The sequence below is a fragment of the Mandrillus leucophaeus genome, unplaced genomic scaffold, assembly GCF_000951045.1.
Source record: "Mandrillus leucophaeus isolate KB7577 unplaced genomic scaffold, Mleu.le_1.0 Scaffold14, whole genome shotgun sequence".
NCBI classification, from domain to species: domain Eukaryota; kingdom Metazoa; phylum Chordata; class Mammalia; order Primates; family Cercopithecidae; genus Mandrillus; species Mandrillus leucophaeus.
This window is the reverse complement of record NW_012101365.1, coordinates 3,024,954-3,049,192: the sequence shown is the minus strand read 5'-3', so window position 1 is coordinate 3,049,192 and position 24,239 is coordinate 3,024,954. Positions and strand designations below refer to the sequence as shown.

Here is a 24,239-nt window from a genome sequence, read left to right as displayed (position 1 = left end):
ACCAAGGAAAGAAGCTCAGGACCCTAAAACAGAATTGGTTCAAGTTCTGTTTTTTTTTTAAATGCATGTTCCTATGCAGGGACTATGGAAGGAGCTGGAAGAAGGAAACTAAGACATCTTTACATTTTGTGTGTCTGCATCAGATTTCTTTAAAAGGTCTCTACTGCTTAAAATAACAGCAGTAATAATAAAGAAGTCTACTAGCCTGGCCCAATCCCCTCACTTGATAAAGAAGGGGGAGGTAGAACGGGGAGGGCATGCCTAAGCAAGTGCAGTCAAGGCCAGCCACAGGCCACAAACCCAGGCCCCCAATCTCCCCAACCCAGGCTCCTGCCAACCCTGCCTTCCACCAGGATCAAAGGGAGAATAAGCCTTCCACCAGGATTTCCATTGCTCATTTTATTTCAATAGCCAACTGTCCTCAGAGAAGAAACTGTTCATGTCACAGGCGATCAGAGGCACCATTCTATTCCCTAGGGACTGCATCAGTGCTTATGAACAGCCTACTTTTTAAAGTTGGCAATCACTATAAAAACATCAAATAGTCAAACTAATAAATTTTTTAAAACCAATGCCCATAATGGCTGAAACTTTATGGAGGGGGAATGAAGTAGCCCCAGCAGCCAGGATGCTTGCTAGTAAAACCCCTTAGAGAAGGGGCAAGGGGCTGTGGTCAGGAAGATGTAGGGGACACAGCAGCAAGGCAGGACGCTGCAGAACCTGCTGTCAACGACCCTGGTCCTGGCTGCTGGCTCCAGCCACCTGGATGAACTGGAATCTCGATGTCTGTGGTGCCCCCAGTGCCCTGGAGGACCAGGCAAAGGCAGCAGAAGGCTGAAATAGATGATGCCTTCTGTCCTGGAGTGGGGCCTGAGGAAATCAAATACTGCCTCTGGGGCTTGTTCCAATAAACGGCAGTGCAACCCAAGGACAGTTAAATTCATTCCTAAATGGGAGCTTCTCCCAGCGCCCACTCCTCAAGAGCCCTGGTCCTTCCCCGGTAATAACGTCCTCCATACTCCTCTTCAACTGTACAGCGCAGAACTGAAACTTAGAAATCGCCCTCCTTCCTCCTATATTGAACTGGGAATCAGTTGCCATCTATGCTATCAACCTCCTTCCTCCCACACATCACTGAATGAAGACAAGAAAACTGTTGCTGTCGCCCCCCAGTGCCCCACTCTGCTGGCCTGGAGGGCAGGCCTGGGGCCTAGTCGGACTGCTCCTGAGACGATGGCTGGCTGGGCTCACCCGGTGGCACCTCTGCATCCTGATCATCTGTGAAAGACAAAGAAGGCAGCTGGATTCAGAAAGAGGGAAAATGACTACCTATTTGCTTCTGAAGATTTTCTTTTTTTTTCTTATTTTATTTTAATTTATTTTATTTTATTTTTTTGAGACGGAGTCTCTCTCTGTCGCCCAGGCTCGGCTCACTGCAACCTCCACCTCCCAGGTTCAAGTGATTCTCCTGCCTCAGCCTCCTGAGTAGCTGGAATTACAGGTACCCACCAACACACCCAGTTAATTTTTGTATTTTTAGCAGAGACGGGGTTGCCCCATGTTGGCCAGGCTGGTCTTGAACTCCTGACTTCAGATGATCCACCCACCTTGCCCTCCCCACAGTGCTGGGATTACAGGTGTGAGTCACTGTGCCTAGCCCAGATATAGATTTTCCATAAGCCTTTCTCATCATATCCAGCCCTAGGAGAGAATGAATTTTCTTTAATTCGTTAGGTGTCAGGAGCCTGGAATCCTAGCCTTGGCCATGTGATTCAGATTCAAGTTCCAGCTCTTGCTCTGCTCCTCCCAAGCTGGGAGGAATGAGCAAGATACTCCACAGCTCTGAACCTCAGCTTCCCCTTCTGAAAAACGAGACGTATCCACCTTGCAATGGCAGCAAGGGTACTAAGTGAAACACAGTGATAGGCCACCTTCACCAATGCCTTCATCACTTCAGGTTCTATTTAATCCTCAGAATCGTCATGAGGTAGGGACCACTATTTCTCTGCTTTTACACATGATGAAACTGGAGCACCAAAGAGTGAATGAGCTTGCCCAAGTTACACAGCTGGGCAAGTGCTGCAGCCAGGCTACCCAGCACTGGGGCCAGTGGCTTTCAGCCACATGACACCACCTCTCCAGCTACTGGATCTAGGCACTGCACACACAGGAAGTGTCCAACAGGCCTCAGTTTCCTCTTCAGTAAAATGGTGATACCACCAGACTCCCCTAGCTCATAAGATGGTCTGACAGTCATTTTAAAGGCCTAGTTGAGTTTGTCAGTTCTTTCCAAATCATAGGAGCCCAAGGGGAAGACTGAAAGGAAAAAAGTCCTAGAAGCTTTAAAGCTGCAAGGGCCCTCAAAAGAAAACCCAAAACATTTTCACATCCCAAAGTTTCCTCGACCCTCACAGTAACCTAGTAAGGGGGCCCCTTTTATAGCTGAAAAGCCTCAGTGCCCAGGACCATCCAGTGCCCCAGTGGCAGAGCTTGTGAAGGACAGATTCTCTAGCTTCTGGTCTGGTTCCCTCAGAGCAGCCTGGGGCAGAGGCATAGCCCCACCACACGGGCTCCTGCTGCAGCTCCAGGCTCTGCATCTGCTCTCCTACCCCAGCCAGAGAGGCCTGGCACCTCCGGTCTTCCAAACGCACCACATGCCTGCTGTCCTCCACAGCTCTGCCCACGGAGCCAATAAGGTCAGTGAACAGGCACTGGACTGGGAGCTAGGCTGAGAACTCTGTTCAAATCCCAGCTCTGCCATTTACACCCACGAGAACTGCTGGAGGCCCTGATTTCCTCATCTGGAATCCCATTCCCACCTCCCGTAGGTGTGTGCTTATGGGGACTGGAGGAGGAGTATAAGAAGGAGCTCATCCTAGGGCTCAGCACCCTTTAAATTCCACGTCACTTCTCTCCACACCTAAACTTTCTTCAGATTAGGTACCTCTTCCTCCAGAAAGTCTCCCTGGCTCTGGCAGAAGCTGGAAGACTGGAGCTCACTCACCAGTGTTCTCCTTGTCAGTATCAAACAGGACGGTCAGTGAGAAAGATGACGGAGGCGGTGGTGGCGGTGGCGGGGGGAGGAAGTGGAGCGCAGAGAGGTAGCCTGGCGGGAGGAACTGGGGCTGTGGTGGAAGTGGTGGAAGGGGCGGCAGTGGTGGTCGCGGCAGGTAGTAGCTTGGCTGGAAGTCTCCCACTGGTTCTGATGCCTGCACAGCACACACAGCAGAGAAGTAGAGTGGAGAGAGAGTTAGCCAGATGGGCTGACCAAACATAGCTCTCACCCCCGAAGTGGGGGGCTCCTGATGGGGAGATGCATGGCCCCAAACACACAGGCACAGGGCACTCGGAAGGCGGCATTCAGCAAACACCTGCCAAATTATTGAAGGCAAGAAGGAATACAGGCAACCTAAGATAAGCATGGGAACAGCTGAATGGTCACAGTGACAGAGCCCTTCTGTATATGCCAGGGCGACTGTGCTCACAATCCTAGGAGGGGGTTCTATTACTATTCTTGCTGTAATGATGAAAAAACAGGTTCAGTGAGATGAAACTACAGGCCCAGGGCCCCAGAGCTACTTTGTGGTTAAGGGCAGAACTGGATCTCAAGTTGGCTGACTCCACAGCCCACTCAGCTGACCTCTGTCCAGCACTGCTCTGCACTGGGGAAGGGTCTGAATGCATCCCAAGCCCACAGGACCCCCTGTCTGGCACATGTGGTCACTTAAACTCAAGTGCCAGCAGGGCCTTTGGGAGAAGAGGTTGGCAATGTGGGTGTAGAGCAGCTGTTTCTGAAGCAAGATACGCTGGGTGACTTCAGACAAGTGGCCTCACTGATCAACATTTTGCTGCTTCTGTTCCTTCTTCAAGGGATAGAATCCAATCCCTTACCACAGCACAGGGACCCATCACAGGATCTGGAGGGGGGATGACTACACAGCTCAGAGCTTAACCGAGAAACACACAAATGTCGTAAGAAATAATACTGAGTTTTGGATGTAGTTCCCACCGTTTACTTCTCTATCTAGATGCTTCAGAGCAACACTTCCTGAGCTGAGTTTCATGGAGTCCTGGTGTCTTACAGAGTATTTTTTAGTACTCTAAAAGTGTTATTTGTTAAGTGAGTTTGAGAAACCCCGTATACTGTTCCCCACATTAGTGGGTCATACATGAGCATATTAAAGGCTTGGAAGAGTCTGCAAAAATCTCCTTAGATTAACCCAGCTAACCCGGTTGAACTTCATTCAACCACCAGGAAGGGAAGAAAGCCCACTTTTAAGTACCTACTATGTGCCAGACCCTGTGCTAGGTATTTTACATGCATCACCTTATGTATTCTACTCAGGAGCCCTAATAGACAGGTCCTCCCACCCCCACTTTACAGACCAAGACCTGAGTGAGGTGCTCAGAGGTCAGGTAACTGCCATGGGTCACATGGCTGGGACACGATGGAGAAGGCAGGATTGGACCCTAGGTCTGCCCAGCTCCACGGCCGGTGCTGTCCTGTGAACAGGAGAGCAGAGGGAGCCAAGCAGCAGCAGATGGGCAGGGACAGGAACAGGAAGGAGGAAGCTGTTCTGGAGAGCACCTCCAAGACTTGGCAGGGGGCAGCAGGACAAGGATGAAAGTGATTCAGGGGCTCTTGGGTTTGAAACAGCTCACAAATCAATGCCTGATTCTCTCTCCAGACGTGAGAGGGTAGAAGGGGGATTATTAGTGCTTTAATTCCGAGCTGCTCAGCCAAGCATCTCCCTGGATCACAGCTCCTGCCGGGGGCCTGTGGTGGCAGCTTGGGCCCAGATAAACTGACTGAGATCACACTCTTAACAAAGGCCGTCTGGCAGGCCTGTCAATCAGAGCCCTGCCCTGGACGCCAGGCTCCAGGCTTCTGTGTGAGCAGACGGAGCGTGCTCTACTTGGCCAGAGCCCCTCTCTTTGTGTGGAGGCTGGAGATGCCTGGCTCTCCCTGGGCAGTGCCCACAGATGTCAGGCAGGCAGCAGTGCTGGTGTGAGTAAAGGGCCATGTGTGTTCTACCTCTGTGGGAGAGAGGGAGGGGCAGTGGAAAGCACCTAGACCCCAGAGTCAGGGCAACCGAGGTACCTGACCTGGCTCTGTCACCAACCAGCTGTGTAACTGGAATCCTAGTCTCTCTCTCACCAGTTTTGTGACCCTGGCCAAAAGCTTAACTTCTCTGAGCCTTTTTTTCTCAATGCTACAATGGGGTACAACACCTACCTTGAAGGTTCAATAGGCACCCTGGAATTATCAAGGCCAGTGGCTTTCAAACTTTTTTCCCTTGAATCAGTGGAAAATGATTTTTAAGCACAATTTTACAACATCTAAGACAAATGGAAGAGAAGCTGCTGCCGCCAGGCTGAAGCAGGAGTGAGGACCCAGTGACCTGTGTGCCCAACCTGCCCGGGTGCAGCTCCAGCCCCATTGGACTGGCTCCACTCTGTGCGGCTAATGACTTTCATTAAGGAGAGAGAGGGCTTTCAGCCATCCTAGTCTGGAAGGAGCTAGTAACCAAGGCCATAAAACTCAATCACACCTGTCTCGTAGTACACACCACAGGGGTGAACTGACTTTACACACTCGGTTCTCAAAATTCCCAGCTTAGACAGAATACCAGCTAACGATTGACCTTTACTAATCTTACAAAAGGATTAAATTTCATTCTTTCAACAGGTATTTCCTAAAGTGTCAGCTGTTTGGGGGAAGGTTTCCGTATTTTTCATGACTCAGTTCAAATGCCACCCCCTCCTGAAAGCCCTCTGCAGTCTCAAGTGTGCTCTACCTGTGGGCAGGGAGTCTACCTCTGGTCCTGACTCTGCCTTAAATTTTGTGGTCCCAGTAAGGTGATATTCCCTTTCTGGAGTCCAGCAAAATGAAGGGCCCTTCCAGCATCAGCATCAGTCAAGGAAGGGGTCACCCTGAATGCTCAGAGTCTTTCAGCCCACTGCCCTGAAAAGCACAGGCCATAGCCCAGGCCGAGTGGTGCAGACTGGTCCACACGTGTGCTCCCAGAGACACACACACTGTGTCTGGGCAGTGCCTAAAGCCATCCACCAGCACTCGGGGGCTGGCATGGAGTGGGCACACAGTTTATGACAGCTGGCTTCCTGGGAATGAGGATCCATCAAGGCAACAGGGGCTGCTGGGAGAAGGAGGAAGCTGGCAAGAAATGAGAGGTGGGACTCACCAAGCCTCCGCCTTGGTACTGGCTGCGGGACACATGCCGGAAGCCCTGCTGCAGGGGGACGCCAGGAGGGGCGTCCAGGTAGCCCAGCGGGAACGGGCAGTAGGGGTGCATGCTAGAGCCGCCAGGGTACTCAGGGCCCAGTGCACGGTCCGGGTTGATGCTCACAGGGCGCCCTGAAGAAGGCAAGCAAGGAGGGAAGTGTTAGACACCGCTGGGAAAAGCATCCGCAGGGCGGCACAGGCCGGTGGGGTCGTAAGCGCTGCTGTCCAAGCACAGAAAGCCCACCCCGCCCTTCCTTCCGCTGGGCCCTCACTGCATCTCCATCCTCCAGCCAGCCCCGCTGCTCTTGGAGAGTCCTCGGCACGACCATCAAAGCCCGCTGTAGGCCCCCGGCCTGCGGCTCCCCGCTGCCCACACACCGTCCGCCCACACTCTGCCTCTACGAGTCCTCAGTGCCAAGTTCCTCTTCCTCCGGGTCAACAGTGAACTCGGCCATGGCTCGAGCTCTGGACACCGATTTGTGTGACTCTTCAATCAACCCTGTCCCTCCCACAAGGACAAGGTCCCTGAGGGCAAGAAATGTGACCCCCGTCCTTCATCACGAGTGCCTGGCTCATAGTTCAGCCCAGCCCTGCTTGTCTGTTGAGATGGAACAAAGAAAGGCGGCTTCTCCTAGAATTGCGGTTTCAGACCTGTGACCCCATCAGATGGGGCGTTCCCTGGGGACCTAGATTTTCCTGGAAAGTCAGGAAGGCGGGACGAGCCTGTGGAAGCCTCTGGACCAATGCCCTGGCACACAGAGGGCAGGAGCTTGTCCAGCGTGACCCAGGCTCCCGCCTCGGCCTCAGCCCGTCCCACCACACCACCATGGGGAGACACCAGGAAAACGCGTCCACACCAAACCCCGGGGCTTTTAAAGCTTCAAATGTACATGTGACTTGAAACTGTACTTCAATACCGAAAGCTCCAAGGCACAGGGAACAATGTAATTTATGTACCAGGTGAGGGGCGAAAAGAAAGCCAACATCTTTACAGACCAACTGTTCTCTTGCGTGTAGTAAAGCAGCAGGCTCGGCTCACCCGCACGTGGGGAAAGGGAGGGAAGAGGTGCACAGGCGCACTGGTCCAGGGCCGTGCTGAGGGGAGGAGCCTCCCGACCGCGAACAGGGAAGGAAGAGTGCGCAGGCGCAGTCGTCTTTGCGCGCTAACCTGCCAGCAGGAAAATTCTCTTATTCTGGAGGAGGAGCCTCCAGCCCAAGGAAATGGCGGGAAGAGGTGCGCAAGCGCAGTAGGACTGGGCTACTCGAGGCCTCTTCCCGGAAGAGGAAGCACTGCTAAGTCGACTGGACGCCATTTTGTTCTCGCATGCCAGAATGGCACAAACTACAGCTAAATGTTAAAAGCCCTTTGAGCCGAGCGCGGTGGCTCAAGCCTGTAATCCCAGCACTTTGGGAGGCCGAGGCGGGTGGATCACGAGGTCAGGAGATCGAGACCATCCTGGCTAACATGGTGAAACCCCGTCTCTACTAAAAAATACAAAAAAAACAAAAACAAAAAAAATTAGCTGGGTGTGGTGGTGGGTACCTGTAGTCCCAGCTACTCGGGAGGCTGAGGCAGGAGAATGGCGTGAACCCGGGAGGCGGAGCTTGCAGTGAGCCGAGATCGCGCCACTGCACTCCAGCCTGGGCGACACAGCGAGACTCCGTCTCAAAAAAAAAAAAAACAAAAAAAACAAAAAAACAAAAAAAGCCCTCTGAACCGCCCATTCCTTTATGTTTCCTTTTTGCAAAAAGGTACCCAATCCAAATCCCCGTTCCAAGAAGAGTTTCTTAAAGCAGAAAGTACGTTACCCGTGGAAAGCATTCTCCCCACCCCAAACCCCTATGCCAGCTGCCCATCCAGGCTGGTCTGTACTGCCAGTTCGGGGAGTCCACCGCGGGACTGAGGCCACGACTTACCAAAGTCGGTGAACGGCGGGCCAGGCACGGGCCGCAGCGGCCTGCGCAGGTCCAGGGGGCCGGGGTAGCCACTGCCTGTGGCCTCCGCCCCAAAAGGGGGTCCCGCAAGGCTGGGCATCACCACGGCGGCTCGCTCGCTCGGCTCCACGTGGCCGCGGCCGCCCAGAACCGGTTGGAAGGCGCTCGGGCCGGGACTCCGGCCCCGCGGGGGCCGCTCAAAGAAGCAGGCGGCCGCGCGGCCCTCGGGTCCCGGCTCGGCGTCTCCGGAGGGGGTCCCCGGAGGCAGAGGGCGCAGGCTCCCGCCCGGGAGGGGGGCGGGCGCGGCGGCCGCGGCCCCGGAGGCCTGCTCTGGACCCTGCGCACACAGGGCCGCCTCCTGCGCCTCCTCGGCGGCCTGCGTCTTGAGCACCTTCTGCGCGGCCATGATCTTCTGGCGCTCGGAGATCAGGCAGCACTTCTCGCAGAGGCACTGCTTCCAGCGGCATTTGCCCGCGTGGCCCTTGACGGGCACCAGGAAGCCATGGTTCCTGCATCTCGAGCACTTAGGGGTGCGCACCATCTTGTCGGCCATTGGCAGGGTCAGCCTTCGTAGCACAACCACCACCTCTGGGAGCTGCAGAGCAAGTGGCGCTGGGATGAGCCGCGCCCCACAAGTCCCTGGTTCTGGGGACATTGGATACACTTGTAACAAAGCGTCTCGCAGTGTGTCCCGGGAACTGCAGCAAGAACCTTGCATTTTCCCTCCTTTTGGGGGGTGCACAGTTTGGAGAGTTTCTGTGCTTTGGGTAATTAGATGCAATGGACTGGGTTGCATAAATTCTTAATGGGATTCTATTGCACGTATGTCATTTAGCTTATCTGAAGTCTTAGGCATGTAATTTTCCAAACTCTATTCCCGCCACCGACGGAAGGTATTTGTAACTTCAGGAAAGGCGGAGTGATATTCAACGGTCCACAGATTTAAAACTCGGGAGGAATGTAGCTTTCAGTGTAGAAAAGTACTGTAAGAGGCAAACCGTATTTCTCCTCCCTGAAGCTGCTGCTTCTGTGGCATTTCACTTCTCTGCCCTGCAGAGATGCTTCCAGGATATTTCAGAATATTCTCAAGAGCTCAGTGCAGTGTGATGGTTGCTCAAGGGTATGCCCTTGCAGTAATTCCCGTTTCTTGAGAGTCTTTGTGTAGAAATCCTCTTCTGGAGGATGGCACATTGCTGATGTTCATGCCTTCCAAAGTAAGCATACTTAGAATATTTTAAAGTAAAATAGGCAGAATATTCTGGCACTAAGCCTGGCATAGTGTCCTGTGCCTGTAGCCCTAGCTGCTTGTGAGGATCACTTGAGCCCAGAAGTTGGAGACCAACATGAGCAACATAGCGAGACTCCTGTTTCTAAAAAATTAAATAAAACAAATTCTGCAAGACCCCTGTTTCTAAAAAATTAAATTAAAAAACTGTCTAGCACTAGCTTCAGTAATTGCTTAACCTCATCATGAATTTTGTTATCCTTATAAAACAACGCAAATATTGGGACATCTGAAAAGCTAACACAAACGTCATAGTTTACCCAAGGACATTAAGGTTTTTTTGTTTTGTTTTGTTTTTTCTTTTTCTTTTTTGTTTTTTTGAGACAGAGTCTCACTCTGTCACCCAGGCTGTAGTGCAGTGGTGTCATCTCGGCCCACTGCAACCTCTGCCTCCCAGGTTCAAGCGATTCTCCTGCCTCAGCCTCCTGAGTAGCTTGGATTACAGTCACCCGCCACCATGCCCAGCTAATTTTTGTATTTTTAGTAGAGACGGGGTCTTCGCCATGTTGGCCAGGCTGGTCTTGAACTCCTAACCTCAGGTGATCCACCTGCCTGGGCCTCCCAAAGTGCTGGGATTACAGGTGTGAGCCACCGTGCCCAGCCATTAATTCATCTTTTAAAAACAAATTTGTGACACCCTGAGGCCTCTCTCTCTCTCTTTTCCCCCTACCTCCCCACTGCCTCCATTTTCCTCCCCTCCCCTCTCCTCCCTTCTTTGTCCTAAAAAAGGAAAAAACGGGCCACTAACAAGCCGAAAAGCTTCTAAGTAGATCAGTCGCATTTAAGGAGGAGTTACAGTTAACAAGTGGCTAAGGCCGGGCACGGTGGCTCAAGCCTGTAATCCCAGCACTTTGGGAGGCCGAGACGGGCGGATCACGAGGTCAGGAGATTGGGACCATCCTGGCTAACACGGTGAAACCCCGTCTCTACTAAAAATACAAAATTAGCCGCGCTTGGTGGCGCAGGCCTGTAATCCCAGCTACTCGGGAGGCTGAAGCAGGAGAATGGCGTGAACCCGGGAAGCGGAACTTGCAGTGAGCTGAGATCCGGCCACTGCGCTCCAGCCTGGGCGACAGAGCGAGACTCTGTCCCAAAAAAGAAAAGAAAAAAAAAGTGGCTAAAATTTGTGCATTTTTCATTGCCCTTTCTTTGAATTCCTCTCTTTCTGGTGGTAGAATGGGAGAAGCCCACGCCTGGTGTCCACCTTGATTTTTTTGAGTCTCTGATCGTAGTTGTACCTTGCGTTTCTTACTAGCTGCCTGGGAATAGGAAATGGTTACCATTTGGGGGCTTGTTAGACACTGGAAAGCGAAAAAAGGTTTGTAAAGTCTTTTTCTGCTTTAAAAAAAAATCTTAATAAGAAAGTAAAAGTAAGTATGTGTTTCCTGTATTACTTGGCTTGTTAGGAACTTCACTGGTAGCTCTGCATCCATTTAAGGAGGTCTAGGTTTGTTTCTGCTTTGCTGTAACAACCTCTCAATTAAGTTTTTATTTTAAAACTATGATTAGTGGGCCGGGTGCAGTGGCTCACGCCTGTAATACCAGTACTTTAGGAGGCCGAGGGAGGTGGATCACCTGAAGTCAAAAGTTCAAGACCAGCCTGGTCAACATCTCTACTTTAAAAAAACACAAAAATTAGCTGGGTGTGGTGGCGGGCACCTGTAGTCCCAGCTACTCGGGAGGCTGAGGCAGGAGAATCACTTGAACCCGGAAGGCAGAGGTTGCAATGAGCTGAGATCGCACCTTTGCACTCCAGCCTGGACGACAGAGGGAGACTCTGTTTCAAAAAGATATATATATATATATATGATTAGTGGCCGGTTGCAGTGGCTCACGCCTGTAATCCCAACACTTGAGGAGGCCGTGGCAGGAGGATAACTTGAGCCTAGGAGTTCCAGACCAGCCTGGGAAGCATGGCGAAACATGTCTCTACAAAAATTAGCCAGGCATGGTGACTTGCACGCCTGAAGTCAAGAGGATCGCTTGAGCCCAGAACGTCGAGGCTGCAGTGAGCCATATTTGTGCCATTGCACTCCAGACTGGGTGACAAGGCAAGCCCCTGTCGAAAAAAAAAATTGGTTAAAGGACAGGTAAGCTGTTTTTCTGACTACCCAATAAAAAATGTATAGTGTTTTTCACTGACCTTGTCTTTCCAAAATGACACTTAAAAATCATAGTTTCAGTACTGCTGTCGAAAAATCTGGGGCACAAACTGCATTGTTTCATGATACTGCAAATTGTAATGTCATTTTCTGCATTATCAAATTTAAATTTGAACATCAGGTGACATCAGATAATAAGGCCTAAAAACGAAAACTACTCATTTTATTTCATGCTTGACCACCCAAGCTGTTTGCATTTTCTCATTAATATTAATAATTTAAAGAAAAATTTTCTTCAAAGCAAGCTATTTGAGTTAACATACTTTAGCCTTATTAACTACAAAATGCTTCCATATTCAGTTGATAGCTTTAGGAGCAAAATATACCCAAGGTGATGTGAATTTGCATAGTGCTTTGAGAACATTAATAACCATATATCTTTTTAATCAGTAGTCATGTTATAAGATGCAGGGTTTACACAGTAAACAAATCTACAAAGAAAAACACTAGTTTATTTCTCTCTTTCCCCCAAAAGTCTCAATTTGTGTAGGTAAAATTCAACAGAGTTTTATTTATCTCATTCTTGGAAATTCAGGCAAATTGATAGTTTTGTTCTGTTTAGGTTGATGGTTGATTACTTCTTAGACTGCTGCTTTAAAAAAAAAAAAGATATACATATGTATATATACAAAGACATTTCTTTCTTTCTTCTTTTTTTTTTTTTTTTTTTTTTACCCAGGCTGGAGTGCAGTGGCGCGATCTCAGCTCACTGCAAGCTCCGCCTCCCGGGTTCACGCCATTCTCCTGCCTCAGCCTCCCGAGTAGCTGGGACTACAGGCGCCCGCCACCACGCCCGGCTAATTTTTCTATTTTTAGTAAAGACGGGGTTTCACCGTGTTAGCCAGGATGATCGCCATCTCCTGACCTTGTGATCCGCCCCCCTCAGCCTCCCAAAGTGCTGGGAATACAGGCGTGAGCCACCGCGCCCAGCCACAAAGACATTTCTTTAAACTGGGTTTTTTTGTTTTGTTTTTGTTTTTGAGACGGGGTCTGGCTTCATAACCCAGGCTGACGTGCGGTGACGTGGTCTCTGCTCATTGCTACCGCCGCCTTCCAGGCTCAGGTTATCTGCCCACTTAAGCTTCCCAAGTAGCTGAGACAACAGGCACACACCACCATACCTGGCTAACTCTTGTATTTTTTTGTAGAGGCGGGGTGTCACCATGTTGCCCAGAAGCTCAAGTGATCCACTAGCCTTGGCCTCCCTAAGAGCTGAGATTATAGGCATGAACTACTGCACCTGGCAGTATTTTAAAAGATAGTGACATGATATAAAAGCAGAAAACAGGAAGTCAAAAAAGGATGGGAGCAGTAAATAAACAGTGAATGACTTCTTTCCCCACACCTAAACCTTGGGATATTTACATTTAAGAAAGTCTGCCAACTTACAATTGCTGAAGAATTGCAGTTTGACTAATTAACTGTAGTGAGGATGCTTGGTGGTCATATGTGACTCCCAGCTTTTTTTCCCAGAGTCCCTAGTTTCCTAATACCTCTTCTATTTGGTTAATATGATTGCTGCTGGTACTGTTTAATTCATATTCATTTTAAAGAGCCTTGCATTATGTAGTGCACGGGGGTATCATTTATAATCATTAAATATTGCATGCACTAGAATGTTTCCTTACTGGCAGCACTCAAGAGTAAGGAAGGGCTTTTTTTTTTTTTGCCTATAGCATCTTTTTCCCCCAGCAGCTATAACCCAGATATCTGCTATCTTCCCTTCTTCAAGCTCTCTCCAGTGAGCAATGAAAACTTTATTGAAGATTTCATAGAAGAGGTGGAGGGGAGGATTTACATGATACATCCTATGGCAGATGCTTTAAAATCCTGCCTTAGCATTTCTGTTCTCTCAGGATCCTCCTCTGCTGTGCCAAACCCACTGATTTGTCTTCCCACAGACCAGTGCTCTGTCCTCCCACCGGCCAGTACCCAGCCTCTCTAGTTCCTCTCTCCTTTCTCTATTTCTGTTAGCCTCTGTAAGGGCTGTGACTATCTTATTTCCCTTTATGTCTAGCACAAAATTGATATTCAGTAAATACTTGCTGCATGTGTGAATGAGTTCTCCCTCTCCTGCCAGTGTCAAAGTTATCTCCTCCCCAACTGGCTTCAGCAACTTTCCTCAAACATTACACAAGTGCTCAGCAAAACAGAAAGCCTGCAGTGATCAAGGCCACTCTTCTGGCCAGCAGAACTGGGGGACTGACTTTGGTCTTGAGCTTACCCCCTCCCCTAATGGCTTAATAATACTAATAATAATATTTAGCACTTTCTAACTGTTTATATGTGCCAGGAACTCTCAAGTCCTTTACATGTATTAAGTCATATAATCCTACTAACAAGCCTGCAAGGTAGGTTACTGTAATTATCACCCCCATTTTATACATGAAAAACTGAGACCAAAGAAGTTTAGAACTTCCCAAGATTTCACAGCCATTAAGTGGCAGAACCATGATTCAAAACCAGGAAATCTAACATCAAAGTCTCTGTTGTTAACCATATATTTGCTAACCAAATATTTCTTCTAAACCAAACAGTGATCTCCCCAAGAAAGCTTTGGTGATGAATAGAAATGTTCGTATCATTATATACTCTATTACAGTTGGGGCAAAGGGGGGTGAAGCGGGTAGCAACCTGGGGAAACTTCCTAGGATGCCCTGCTTAGCTGCTTTTCTGTATCCATGGTCAATATTTATTGAGTGCCAACCATGTGCTAAGCATAAGGCATGCAGAAGTAAGTAAAAAGACAGGATCCTTGCCTTTAGGCCTGCATTCTAGCTGGCAATCCAGACAGTAAACAAGTAATTCCAGAGTAATAAAAGTCAGGCTTTCAGAGCCCATATGAAATCCTCAACTGGCTTGAGAAATCAAGGAAGACTTCCCTGAGGGGCTGATTTCTAAGCTGATGCCTAAAGGGTTAGTAGCCAGCCACAAAAGTGTGTCCCACGGGCTTACTGGCCTGCAGTGTGGCTATCGCGCAGCAAGGTTGAGACACTGGCGAGAAGTGAGGTGGAAGAGTAACCTGGAAGGAGTCCTTGAGGGAAATTGACCAAGGAGAAGAGGAAATGACACGGCAGAGCCAGGCCATACTATAACTTTGGTTATTCTTTCAGAAAGCAAAACAATAAGTAATGAAGACTCGTGCAGGTATTGCAAGATTCAAATAGAGTTGAGTGGGGTTTTCTTTGAGGTGGTTGTTCCAGGTGGGGCACACATTTGAGGCTAGCCATGGTCCAAACTGGCAGTGGGCCAGACAGGGTTGCTCCTTCTAACCCTGGGACACCATTAACAGATTCATCTGACCTCTCCTAGGAATCTTAGAGAAATGAGGCACAAAATAGTAATGGATGGAAGGCAAAGGAGGGAGAGAAAAGAAGAGCATCAGGTAGTCAAACAGACCAAAGCTGTTGGAGAGGCTGTGAAGGTAAAGACTGGAACAAGCAATTCGGGGGAGCAAAGGAAAAGTACATCATCCTGGTGGCGAGGGCATGCTCCAGGTGCTACATGCTCCAAGTGTTACTGTACTGACCTTTGTTCTGTTTTGTTTTTACTTGCTAATTGGATGAACAAACATTTTTTGACACCCACAGGAACTTTCTTCCCTTCCTTCCTTCCTTTTTTTTTTTTTTTTTGCAACAGGGTTTCACTCTATTACCTAGGCTGGAGTGCAGTGGCACGAGCATAGCTCACCCTCAAACTCCTGGCTCAAGCAATCCTCCCGCCTTGGCCTCCCAAAGTGCTGGGTTTATAGGCAGGAGCCACCATGCTCAGCCCACAGAAACTTCCATAATAGTATATGTAGCTGATTACATGTATTTTTGACAGTACTATCAAATTTCTATAAATTTCAAATTTTTTTTCTGAAAATATGAGAGGCACATGTCCCTATAAACTACATTGCTAATAGGGAATAATACAGCCTTTAATATCTCTGTCCTGTGGTAAAATGCAAACTCAATTTAACACAAGAGGCATGCATTGAATGCCTACTATATTCAAGGTACTGTTCTCTGGTAAAAGCAGAATCAAAAAGAGCAAAGGAAAAAGAAAATTAAATTGAATCTTCCTTTTTCTGTGTATGTTCCTTGTCTAGTTTCTTAGAACAGTAACTTTCTATTTATCAAAAAACAAAAAATCTAGCATTTTTTTCCAGAGTTATGCTTCTATGAGAAAGGCAAATAGATATCAATAATTTATCTTTCGAGAGACCTTTCTAAACATTTTATGTCAGAGAGTCAGTACAAGTTCAGTCCATTTTGTAACTGAAAACAGATGGCAAGTAATACTACTCTAAAGACAGGCAAGCTGGGTGAGAACATGATCATTAGTTATTAGCTGTGTTAACCTTAGCTAAATTATTTAACTTCTTTGAGCCTCAGTTGCAATAGTAATATTTGTAAAACGTGTTGCAAATCCCAAAGTATAGCACATTTATCCCATTTAGTGATATTATTTCATGAATGCTTACAACTTTGCAGACATGGCCTCATCTAAGCCACAGAACAACATCTATAAGGTAGGTAATTTTATTGTGTCCATTTGACAAATAACATTGAAGTTTAAAGTTCAGAAATATCTACCTAAGGTACATAGGAAGTGACAGAAACACATGTGAATAGTCTCCAAGTCTGAACTCCTAAGTACTATGCCATATTGCCGTTATTTAGTTATTTCCTTTAACTGTAAGGAAATAAGGTGAGATGGCTCACTCTTGTAGGATTAATGAGATAATACATTTGAATAGCCCAGCACAGTGTCTGGTATCTGGCACATGGTTAGCATGCATTACATAGTATCAAGGAGGAAGAAGGGACAAAGGGAAAGGGAGTGAGGAATAAGTAGTATTTCTGACTTACCCCAAGCCACCTCCAATCACAGGATTTGATTTAGCTACGCAGTGGCATCAGGCTCCCCAAGCATAGATTAAACCCCAGCTGTCCATATACCTATTATTTACTGTGGCTATTGAGCACTTAAAATGTGCCCAGTTAAATTTAAGATGTTCTGAAAGTATAAAATACACAACAGATTTTAATGACATAGTATGAAGAAAAGAATGCAAAATATCTCAACAATTTTATATAGATTATATATTGAAATAATTTTTGGATATATTGAATTAAATAACATTTTAATGTGGCTTTTTACTTTTTTAATGTTGCTACCAGAAATTTTTTTTTTTTTTTTTTGAGAAATAGTCTCCCTCTCTCGCCCTTTCTGGGGTACATACCATCTTGGCTCACTGCAAGCTCCGCCTCCCAGGTTCAGGCCATTCTCCTGCCTCAGCCTCCCCAGTAGCTGGGACTACAGGCGCCCGCCACCACGCCCAGCTAATTTTTTTTTTTTTTTTTTTTTTTTGTATTTTTAGTAGAGACGGGGTTTCACCATGTTAGCCAGGATGGTCTCGATCTCCTGACCTTGTGATCCGCCCGTCTCGGCCTCCCAAAGTGCTGGGATTATAGGCGTGAGCCATTGCGCCCGGCCGAAAATTTTAAATTATATGTATGATCTTTCATTATATTTCTATTGGGCAGCAGTGCACAAGAGATTTGTGTGCTCAGTCCTTCTATTTCTGAAGACCAAGTTTTCCACATTAGCTCATATTCAAGGTGTTACATTATCTTCAGCTAGAGTCTACCACGTTCATACCCCCCTCCATCTTGGTGGTTAGATAACCTTCACTAGCATGAATCTCTGCTCTTTACCATTTAGGGCCTTTTAAATGGCATCAAAACACCGTCTTGTGCTTCAGAACTCGAAATATTACTACTGGAAAATGCCAGCTAGAAGAGTCTAATAAAACTCCAGTTTGCATTTTGAATCTTCAAACATAGATGTTTTTTTATGGGAATATTTTCCTATTTCTCTTGTTAGGTATAAATTACTAGTAAAATACTGTGTAAACTAGAAAAGAAAGAAGGGTGTCATTATTTACTAAGGTTACAGCATGCCTACAATATAGAATCCATCAGTTTTGCCTAAAAGCTCGACCAGAGGGCATAGGTCGATTATGTACCTGTCGCTTGATAAATGTAGTCCTGTGGACATTTTATATTGTAAGAATTCTGGAAAATTAGTTTTTAAAGTATTTGATTAATGCCCTTCTTCTCCCCCAGAACCTACCCCAGGTAAACAATTACTACCACTAGGAATAGTAATTTTGCTTTGCACAAATAATTCCTTAAACAAGAAAAGGCATGAAGATTTGTTATGAACAGTTTTTTTCCTAAGCATAAAGAGATTATTACCTCCTACACATTTTCTTTAAACATAGTTAAACTTATTTAGCCTAATCAGTTTGGGGATTGTTGCTTTTTCCTCTTTAACTTGCCAGATAAATCAGAAATATTTATTTTAAGAGACAGTTTAAGGAGCTCCAGCATTCCCAATCTGTCAGAGTTTTACAAATAAATCTCAGTTGAATGTCTATCACTGTTTCCAATCTGGTCAAGGAAAAAGAAGAAAAAGTATACAATTCATCAGAATAATTAGTTGGCTGGAGTTGAATAATTCTAAGAATAAACATTTGACCCCCTGGCACCTCATAAACGCCCTGGAGTGAGAAGGATTATAAATTAATGTACAAGATGTAAAAGGGTCCAGATACACACTTAACATTATTGCAAGCATGTGGGACACATTTAGATAAGTTAAAACCAAGTGTGGGTTTTGCGTTTGGCCATCTTTCATCAGTGGCTTACTAAAGCTTTATTCCTTTGGTGTGAGGCTAGGGGGTGCAGAGAAGTGGGTAGGAAAAATGGAATAGCAGCAACAGTGCCCCCTGCTGCCCAGTGGCCACTTCCCCTCATGGAAACTTGAGGTTTCAGGAATTTTTAGAGACATGGCACCCCAGGGAATAATGAAACTCCTCTTAAGGGAGTCAGGAAGGAAAGAACTAACACATACAAAGGTTTTACAGCATTGCAAGCATTGTTCTATCATTTAATAATATGAAGCTCATTACAAATTTAGGAAAGAATATGATGCATTTCATAGATGAAGAAACTGAGGATCAAGAATATAGGATAAACTTTACAAATTTCATAGCTAGAAGTGGAGTAGTCCAGACCGTGGATCAGGTATGCCTGGCTCCAAAGCCTGTGCTTCTTGTACTGCAGCACACTGCCCGTAGCTGGAGGCCAAGGACATAGCTCAGACTCCTCAAGTATGGTGACCATCCTGATTTGCCTGAGACTGAAAGAGTTTTAGGGACACAGGATTTTTAGTGGTAAAACCTCCCTGTTTTGTGCAGGACAAGCTGGGACAAATTGACCGATATAGCTGGAATTCAACGGAATAAGGCAGCAGGCTGGAAGGGTTTATTTGGAAAAGGAGGAAGGCTGCCTGGTTCTCTGTCCTGTCCTGCTCTGAGGCAGCCACAGGTGAACAATCTCTGTCCTGCTTATTTTGTGCCGTGACACATCCTGGGGCATTGTCAAAGAAGTTCACATCTCTGCCAGTTACGATTTCTTCAATTCCTGTCCCAAATCATCAAAGTCAGCAGGGATTTGGTTAACCAAATCATCCATTTGAGTGGAGGAGAAAGAGCAGAAACTGGCATCACAGAAACATGAGTTTTGAGAGGATTGAATGAGGCCAGAAGATGGGAGTGAGTAACAGAACTGACATTTGTGGAATGCTTATTAACGTACAGGGCACTGAGCCACATACCTATGCACAACTTCTCACACATTTGTGCACATTGTCTCTCCTATTGCAACCCTAAATGATAAAAGGTAGTTATAATGAACTCAAATTACAGATTTACAAAAGAAAAATAAGCTCAGAAAGAGGCTAAAGAACTTGTCTAAATTCACACAGCTAGAAAAAAAATGGAACTCAAAATTTGTTTCAGCCCAAAGTTGTGACACTTTCTCTACTATATTGTAGTGTCTGACTGTGATATTGTGATATAATAAGAAATATGTATCTGGTCTTTGTCCTGGTTCCTGGCTCAGAGTCCCTAAAACCCTTGTAATTTCCTGAGTGATAGGGGTGATAGGAGCATCATTTGTTATGATATTTGCCCTTTATCCCCAGTTCCTTACAGGAGCTTCTAAGACCCTTGGAATCTCTGGAATGACAGCAGTGTCTTTTTGTATGCTAATGATGTGATTGGTGGCTGGGGTCCCCTAGATACCTTCAGGATGGGGGCTGCTCACGAGGAAGACCAAGGCATGATAAGAGAATTAGAACTTTCAGCTCCCACCCCCACCTCTGGGGAGGGGAGAGGGACTGGAGATTGAGTTAATCACCAATAGCCAATGATTTAACCATGCACAAGTAATGAAACCTCCATGAAAACAAAGTACAGGGCTCTGTGAGCTTCCAGGTTAGTGAACACATTGACATGATGGGAGGCTAGCAGGCTCTGAGAGGGTATGGAAGCTCCGTGTCCCTTTTCCCCGTAGTCTGTCCTATGCCTCTCTTCCATTTGGCTGTTCCTGAGTTGTATCTTTTATAATAAACCAGTACATGTAAGTAAAGTGTTTTCCTGAGTTCTGTGAGCTATTCTAGCAAATTATTGAACATGAGGAGGAGATTGTGGGCATCTCCAATATATTGCCAGTAGGTCAGAAATATGGGAGGCTCAGGACTTGCAATTGGTGTCTGAAGTGGGGACAGTCTTGTGGGACTAAGCCCTTACCTGTGGGGCTTGACATGAATTCCAAGTGGTTAGTGTCCAAATTGGATTGAGTTGTTGGATACCCAATTGGTGTCCAGAGAGTTGGAGAACTGACTGGTGGTGTGGAAAAAATCCGCATTTGGTGTCAGAAGTGAGTAGAAGCATTCACTGTACTGACAAGTCATAGTGTTTAATAAATATTCAATTCCCCTTCCCACGAAGTTCCTAAGGACTTGAATTTATTAATTTCAGTGTCCTCCATATGCTTTAAAAATTATAAAAAGATTAAGGATGAGCTTGCTGTTAAGAAAAAATGTATATCAAAAGAAAAACCTTAGACAAATTAAATTTAGCAGAGTTGAATTGGGTAAAGAACAATTTGCAAATCGGGCAGCCCCAGAACCAGAATAGGTTCAGAGACTCCATCACTGGTGCATGGTTGAAGAAGATTTATGGATGGAAAAAGGAAAGTGATGTACAGAAAAGAGCGAGGTACAGAAACAACCAGATTGGTTACAGCTCAGTGTTGTGTTATTTGAACATAGTTTGAACAGTTGGCTGACTTTGATTGGCTGAAACTCAGTGATTGGCACAAGGGTAGGTTGCAGTCTGTTTGCACATCCAGTTAGGTTACAGTTCACTATGTACGGAGAAACCTTTAGGCCAAACTTAAAATATGTAAGGAAGCAGCTTTAGGCTAAATCTAACAAAATAAAATAACATGCCAAAAACACTATTCTCTAAACTTGTATGGTGAATATAGAGATTCACTATGGGAGAATGAAGTCATCTGATTAAGTTCACTCTGAGAAAATAATTCAGGCAGCTACTCCCGTTCATTTTTATAGGTAAGAGAGTTGGTCACTACCTCCTGATTACTGGATAGAACACTGTTCCATGAAATGATACATAAACAAAGTAAGCAGTGTTCTTACAATCCTGTCAGAAGTATTTCCTATACAGTCAAAAAAAAAAAAAAAAAAAGGCAATTTACCAGTCCAGATTACATACAAATGAATGTCTGGCAAACACAAGGGAGGTGAATTAAGCAAAGAAAGTTTTCTGGCAGATATACTTTGTAACTGATTGTGTAAGATGACATGGATTTGTAGAGGAAAGTGGCGGGGGGGCACACACAAAAACATGGACAACAGGAATAAGGACATCTTGCATGAATATATTATATATTTGTGTAACTGTAGTAAAGAAAGTATCAATGGGCCATGGACCTAAGTATTTATGGCTGAAAATCAAATACCCTACATGCAAATTAAAATTTCTTGAGAAGGAAGTGAGTCAAAATGATGTAGAGATCAAAGAGTATCTCCCAGATACCTGAACAAATAGGGGTTCTGTTGCTAAAGAGGAATGGGCAGTTGGCTTTTGAGTAGACAACAGTGTCTGCCACTCTATATTCATGAAATGGGAAGAACATCTATCTTGTATGCTTATTGTAGGATTACAGATGTTTATAGCAACTGGCAAAGAGTAGATACCAAGTAAGTGTTTGTTACTGTTTTATCTAAGTACTCTATGATTATGCTTTAGAGCTTTTGAAAATTATGTTTGGGGACAATGTGGGATATTAGCTCTGCTTTGGAATACATTTAAAATGTGCCTGGCACATAATAGGCACTTAATAAAAATCTGTTGAATGGATGAATAAAGGAATACATTTTCACTCTTCTCTTTAACAAATAAAAGAAACAAAAGTCTTTGGCCTTCTGGAAAGGAAAGGTCTACTTAACTCATCAATCGAAGTTTGCAGAAAGAACACAGTAAAAGTATGATGATGATTTCAAGAGAGAAATATTGCCCAACATCATGTAACCACCAAGGAAATAATAATGGTAGTTGTGTGCTCTGTAATGGTGAAATATTCTTATAGGCTACTTTCAGTTATTACTGACTTTATGGCTGGGTTTTAGTAAAGTTATTTGCTATGGTTTGGATATTTGACCTCTCCAAACCTCATGTTGAAATTTGATACCAAATGTTGGAGGTGGGGCCTAATGGGAGGCATTATGGGGGTGGGTGGCTCCTGAATGAGGGAGTGCAGTCCTCACAACAGCAAGTGAGTTCCATGAGTTCCTGAAAAAGCCTGTTGTTTAAAAGAACCCAGCACCTTCCTCCCCTCTATCTTGCCTTGTGATTTCTGGCCATCTCCTCTTGCCTTCCACCGTGAATGGAAGCAGCTTGAGGCCCTCACTAGAAGCAGATGTTGGTGCTATGCTTCCTGTACAGCCTGCAGAACCATAAGCCAAATAAACCTGTTTTCTTTATAAATTACCTAGGTATTCCTTTATAACAACACTAATGAACTAAAATATTATTGAACTAAGAAGTGTCTAAGAAAAGTTTTACCCTGACGATTTCTTGATTGTTTTCTTTAACTTGTACAAATACATTGTTTGAAACAATAGTTTAAGACCAAATGTAGTGGCTCATTCCTATAATCCTAGCACTTGGGGAGGCCAAGGGGGGCAGATCACTTGAGTCCAGGAGTTTGAGACCAGCCTAGGCAACACAGTGAGACCCTTGTCTCTATAAACAATTTTTTAAAATTAGCTGGGTATAGTGGCACGTGCATGTAGTCCCAGCTACTTGGGAGGCTGAGGTGAGAGGATCGCTCAAGCCTCGGGAGGTTTAGGCTGTACTGAGCCATGATCATGTCACTGCACTCTAGCCTGGGTGACAGAGTGGACCCTGTCTCAAAAAAAAAAAAAAAAAAAATATATATATATATATATATATATATGTATTTTAGTGGTACAGTGTAGGGTCCAGCCCTACAGGGCCTGTGGGTTTTTCTCTTTGTGTGCAGAGACGAGAGATTGTAGAAATAAAGACACAAGACAAAGAGATAGAAGAAAAGACAGCTGGGCCCAGGGACCACTACCACCAAGGCACAGAACCAGTAGTGGCCCCGAATGCCTGGCCATGCTGTTATTTATTGTATACGAGGCAAGAGGGCAGGGTAAGGAGTGTGAGTCATCTCCAATGATGGGTAAGGTCGTGTGAGTCATGTGTCCACCAGACAGGGGGCCCTTCCCTATTTGGCAGCCGAGGCAGAGAGAGAGAGGGGACAGTTTACGTCATTATTTCTTCTATGTATTTCTCAGAGAGATCAAAGACTTCAATACTTTCACTATTTCTGCTACTGCTATCTAGAAGGTGGAGCCAGGTGTACAGGGTGGAACATGAAGGTGGACCAGAAGCGTGACCGCTGAAGCACAGCATCACAGGGAGATGCTTAGGCCTCCAGATGGCTGTGGGTGGGCCTGACTGATGTCAGGCCTTCCACAAGAGATGGTGGAGCAGAGTCTTCTCTAACTCCCTTTCCTGGTCTGCTAAGTAATGGGTGCCTTCCCAGGCACTGGCGCTACCACTAGACCAAGGTCTGCTAAGTAATGGGCGCCTTCCCAGGCACTGGCACTACCACTAGACCAAGGAGCCCTCTAATGGCCCTGTCCGGGTGTAACAGAGGGCTCACACTTGTCTTCTGGTCACTTCTCACCACGTCCCTTCAGCTCCTGTCTCTGTATGGCCTGGTTCTTTCTAGTTTATAATTGTAGAACAAAGATTATTATAATATTGGAATAAATAGTAATGCTACAAACTAATGATTAATAATATTCATATATAATCATATCTATAATCTATTTCTAGTATAACTATTCTTATTCTATATATTTTCTTTATTATATTGGAACAGCTTGTGCCTTTGGTCTCTTGCCTTGGCACCTGGGTGGCTTGCCGCCCACAGTACAGAACAAGTATCCCATAGAAATGAGATCAATTTGGGCCGGGCGCGGTGGCTCAAGCCTGTAATCCCAGCACTTTGGGAGGTCGAGACGGGCGGATCACGTGGTCAAGAGATCGAGACCGCCCTGGCTAACACGGTGAAACCCCGTCTCTACTAAAAAAAAAATACAAAAAACTAGCCGGGCAAGGTGGCGGGCGCCTGTAGTCCCAGCTACTCGGGAG

The 24,239-nt window shown here is 46.1% G+C and overlaps 1 protein-coding gene across 1 annotated transcript; it reads right to left on the bottom strand.

The window, feature by feature from the left end:
- Positions 1 to 384: 384 nt before the first annotated feature.
- Positions 385 to 8,829, bottom strand: DMRTB1 (DMRT-like family B with proline-rich C-terminal, 1). Its single transcript, XM_011973789.1, has 4 exons — positions 8,162 to 8,829; positions 6,204 to 6,376; positions 3,005 to 3,209; positions 385 to 1,278 (listed from the first exon to the last, which is right to left on the bottom strand). Exons 1-4 carry the CDS (start codon positions 8,730 to 8,732, stop codon positions 1,211 to 1,213), a joined length of 1,017 nt encoding a protein of 338 aa, XP_011829179.1. The 5' UTR covers positions 8,733 to 8,829; the 3' UTR covers positions 385 to 1,210.
- Between the last annotated feature and the right edge of the window lie 15,410 nt (positions 8,830 to 24,239).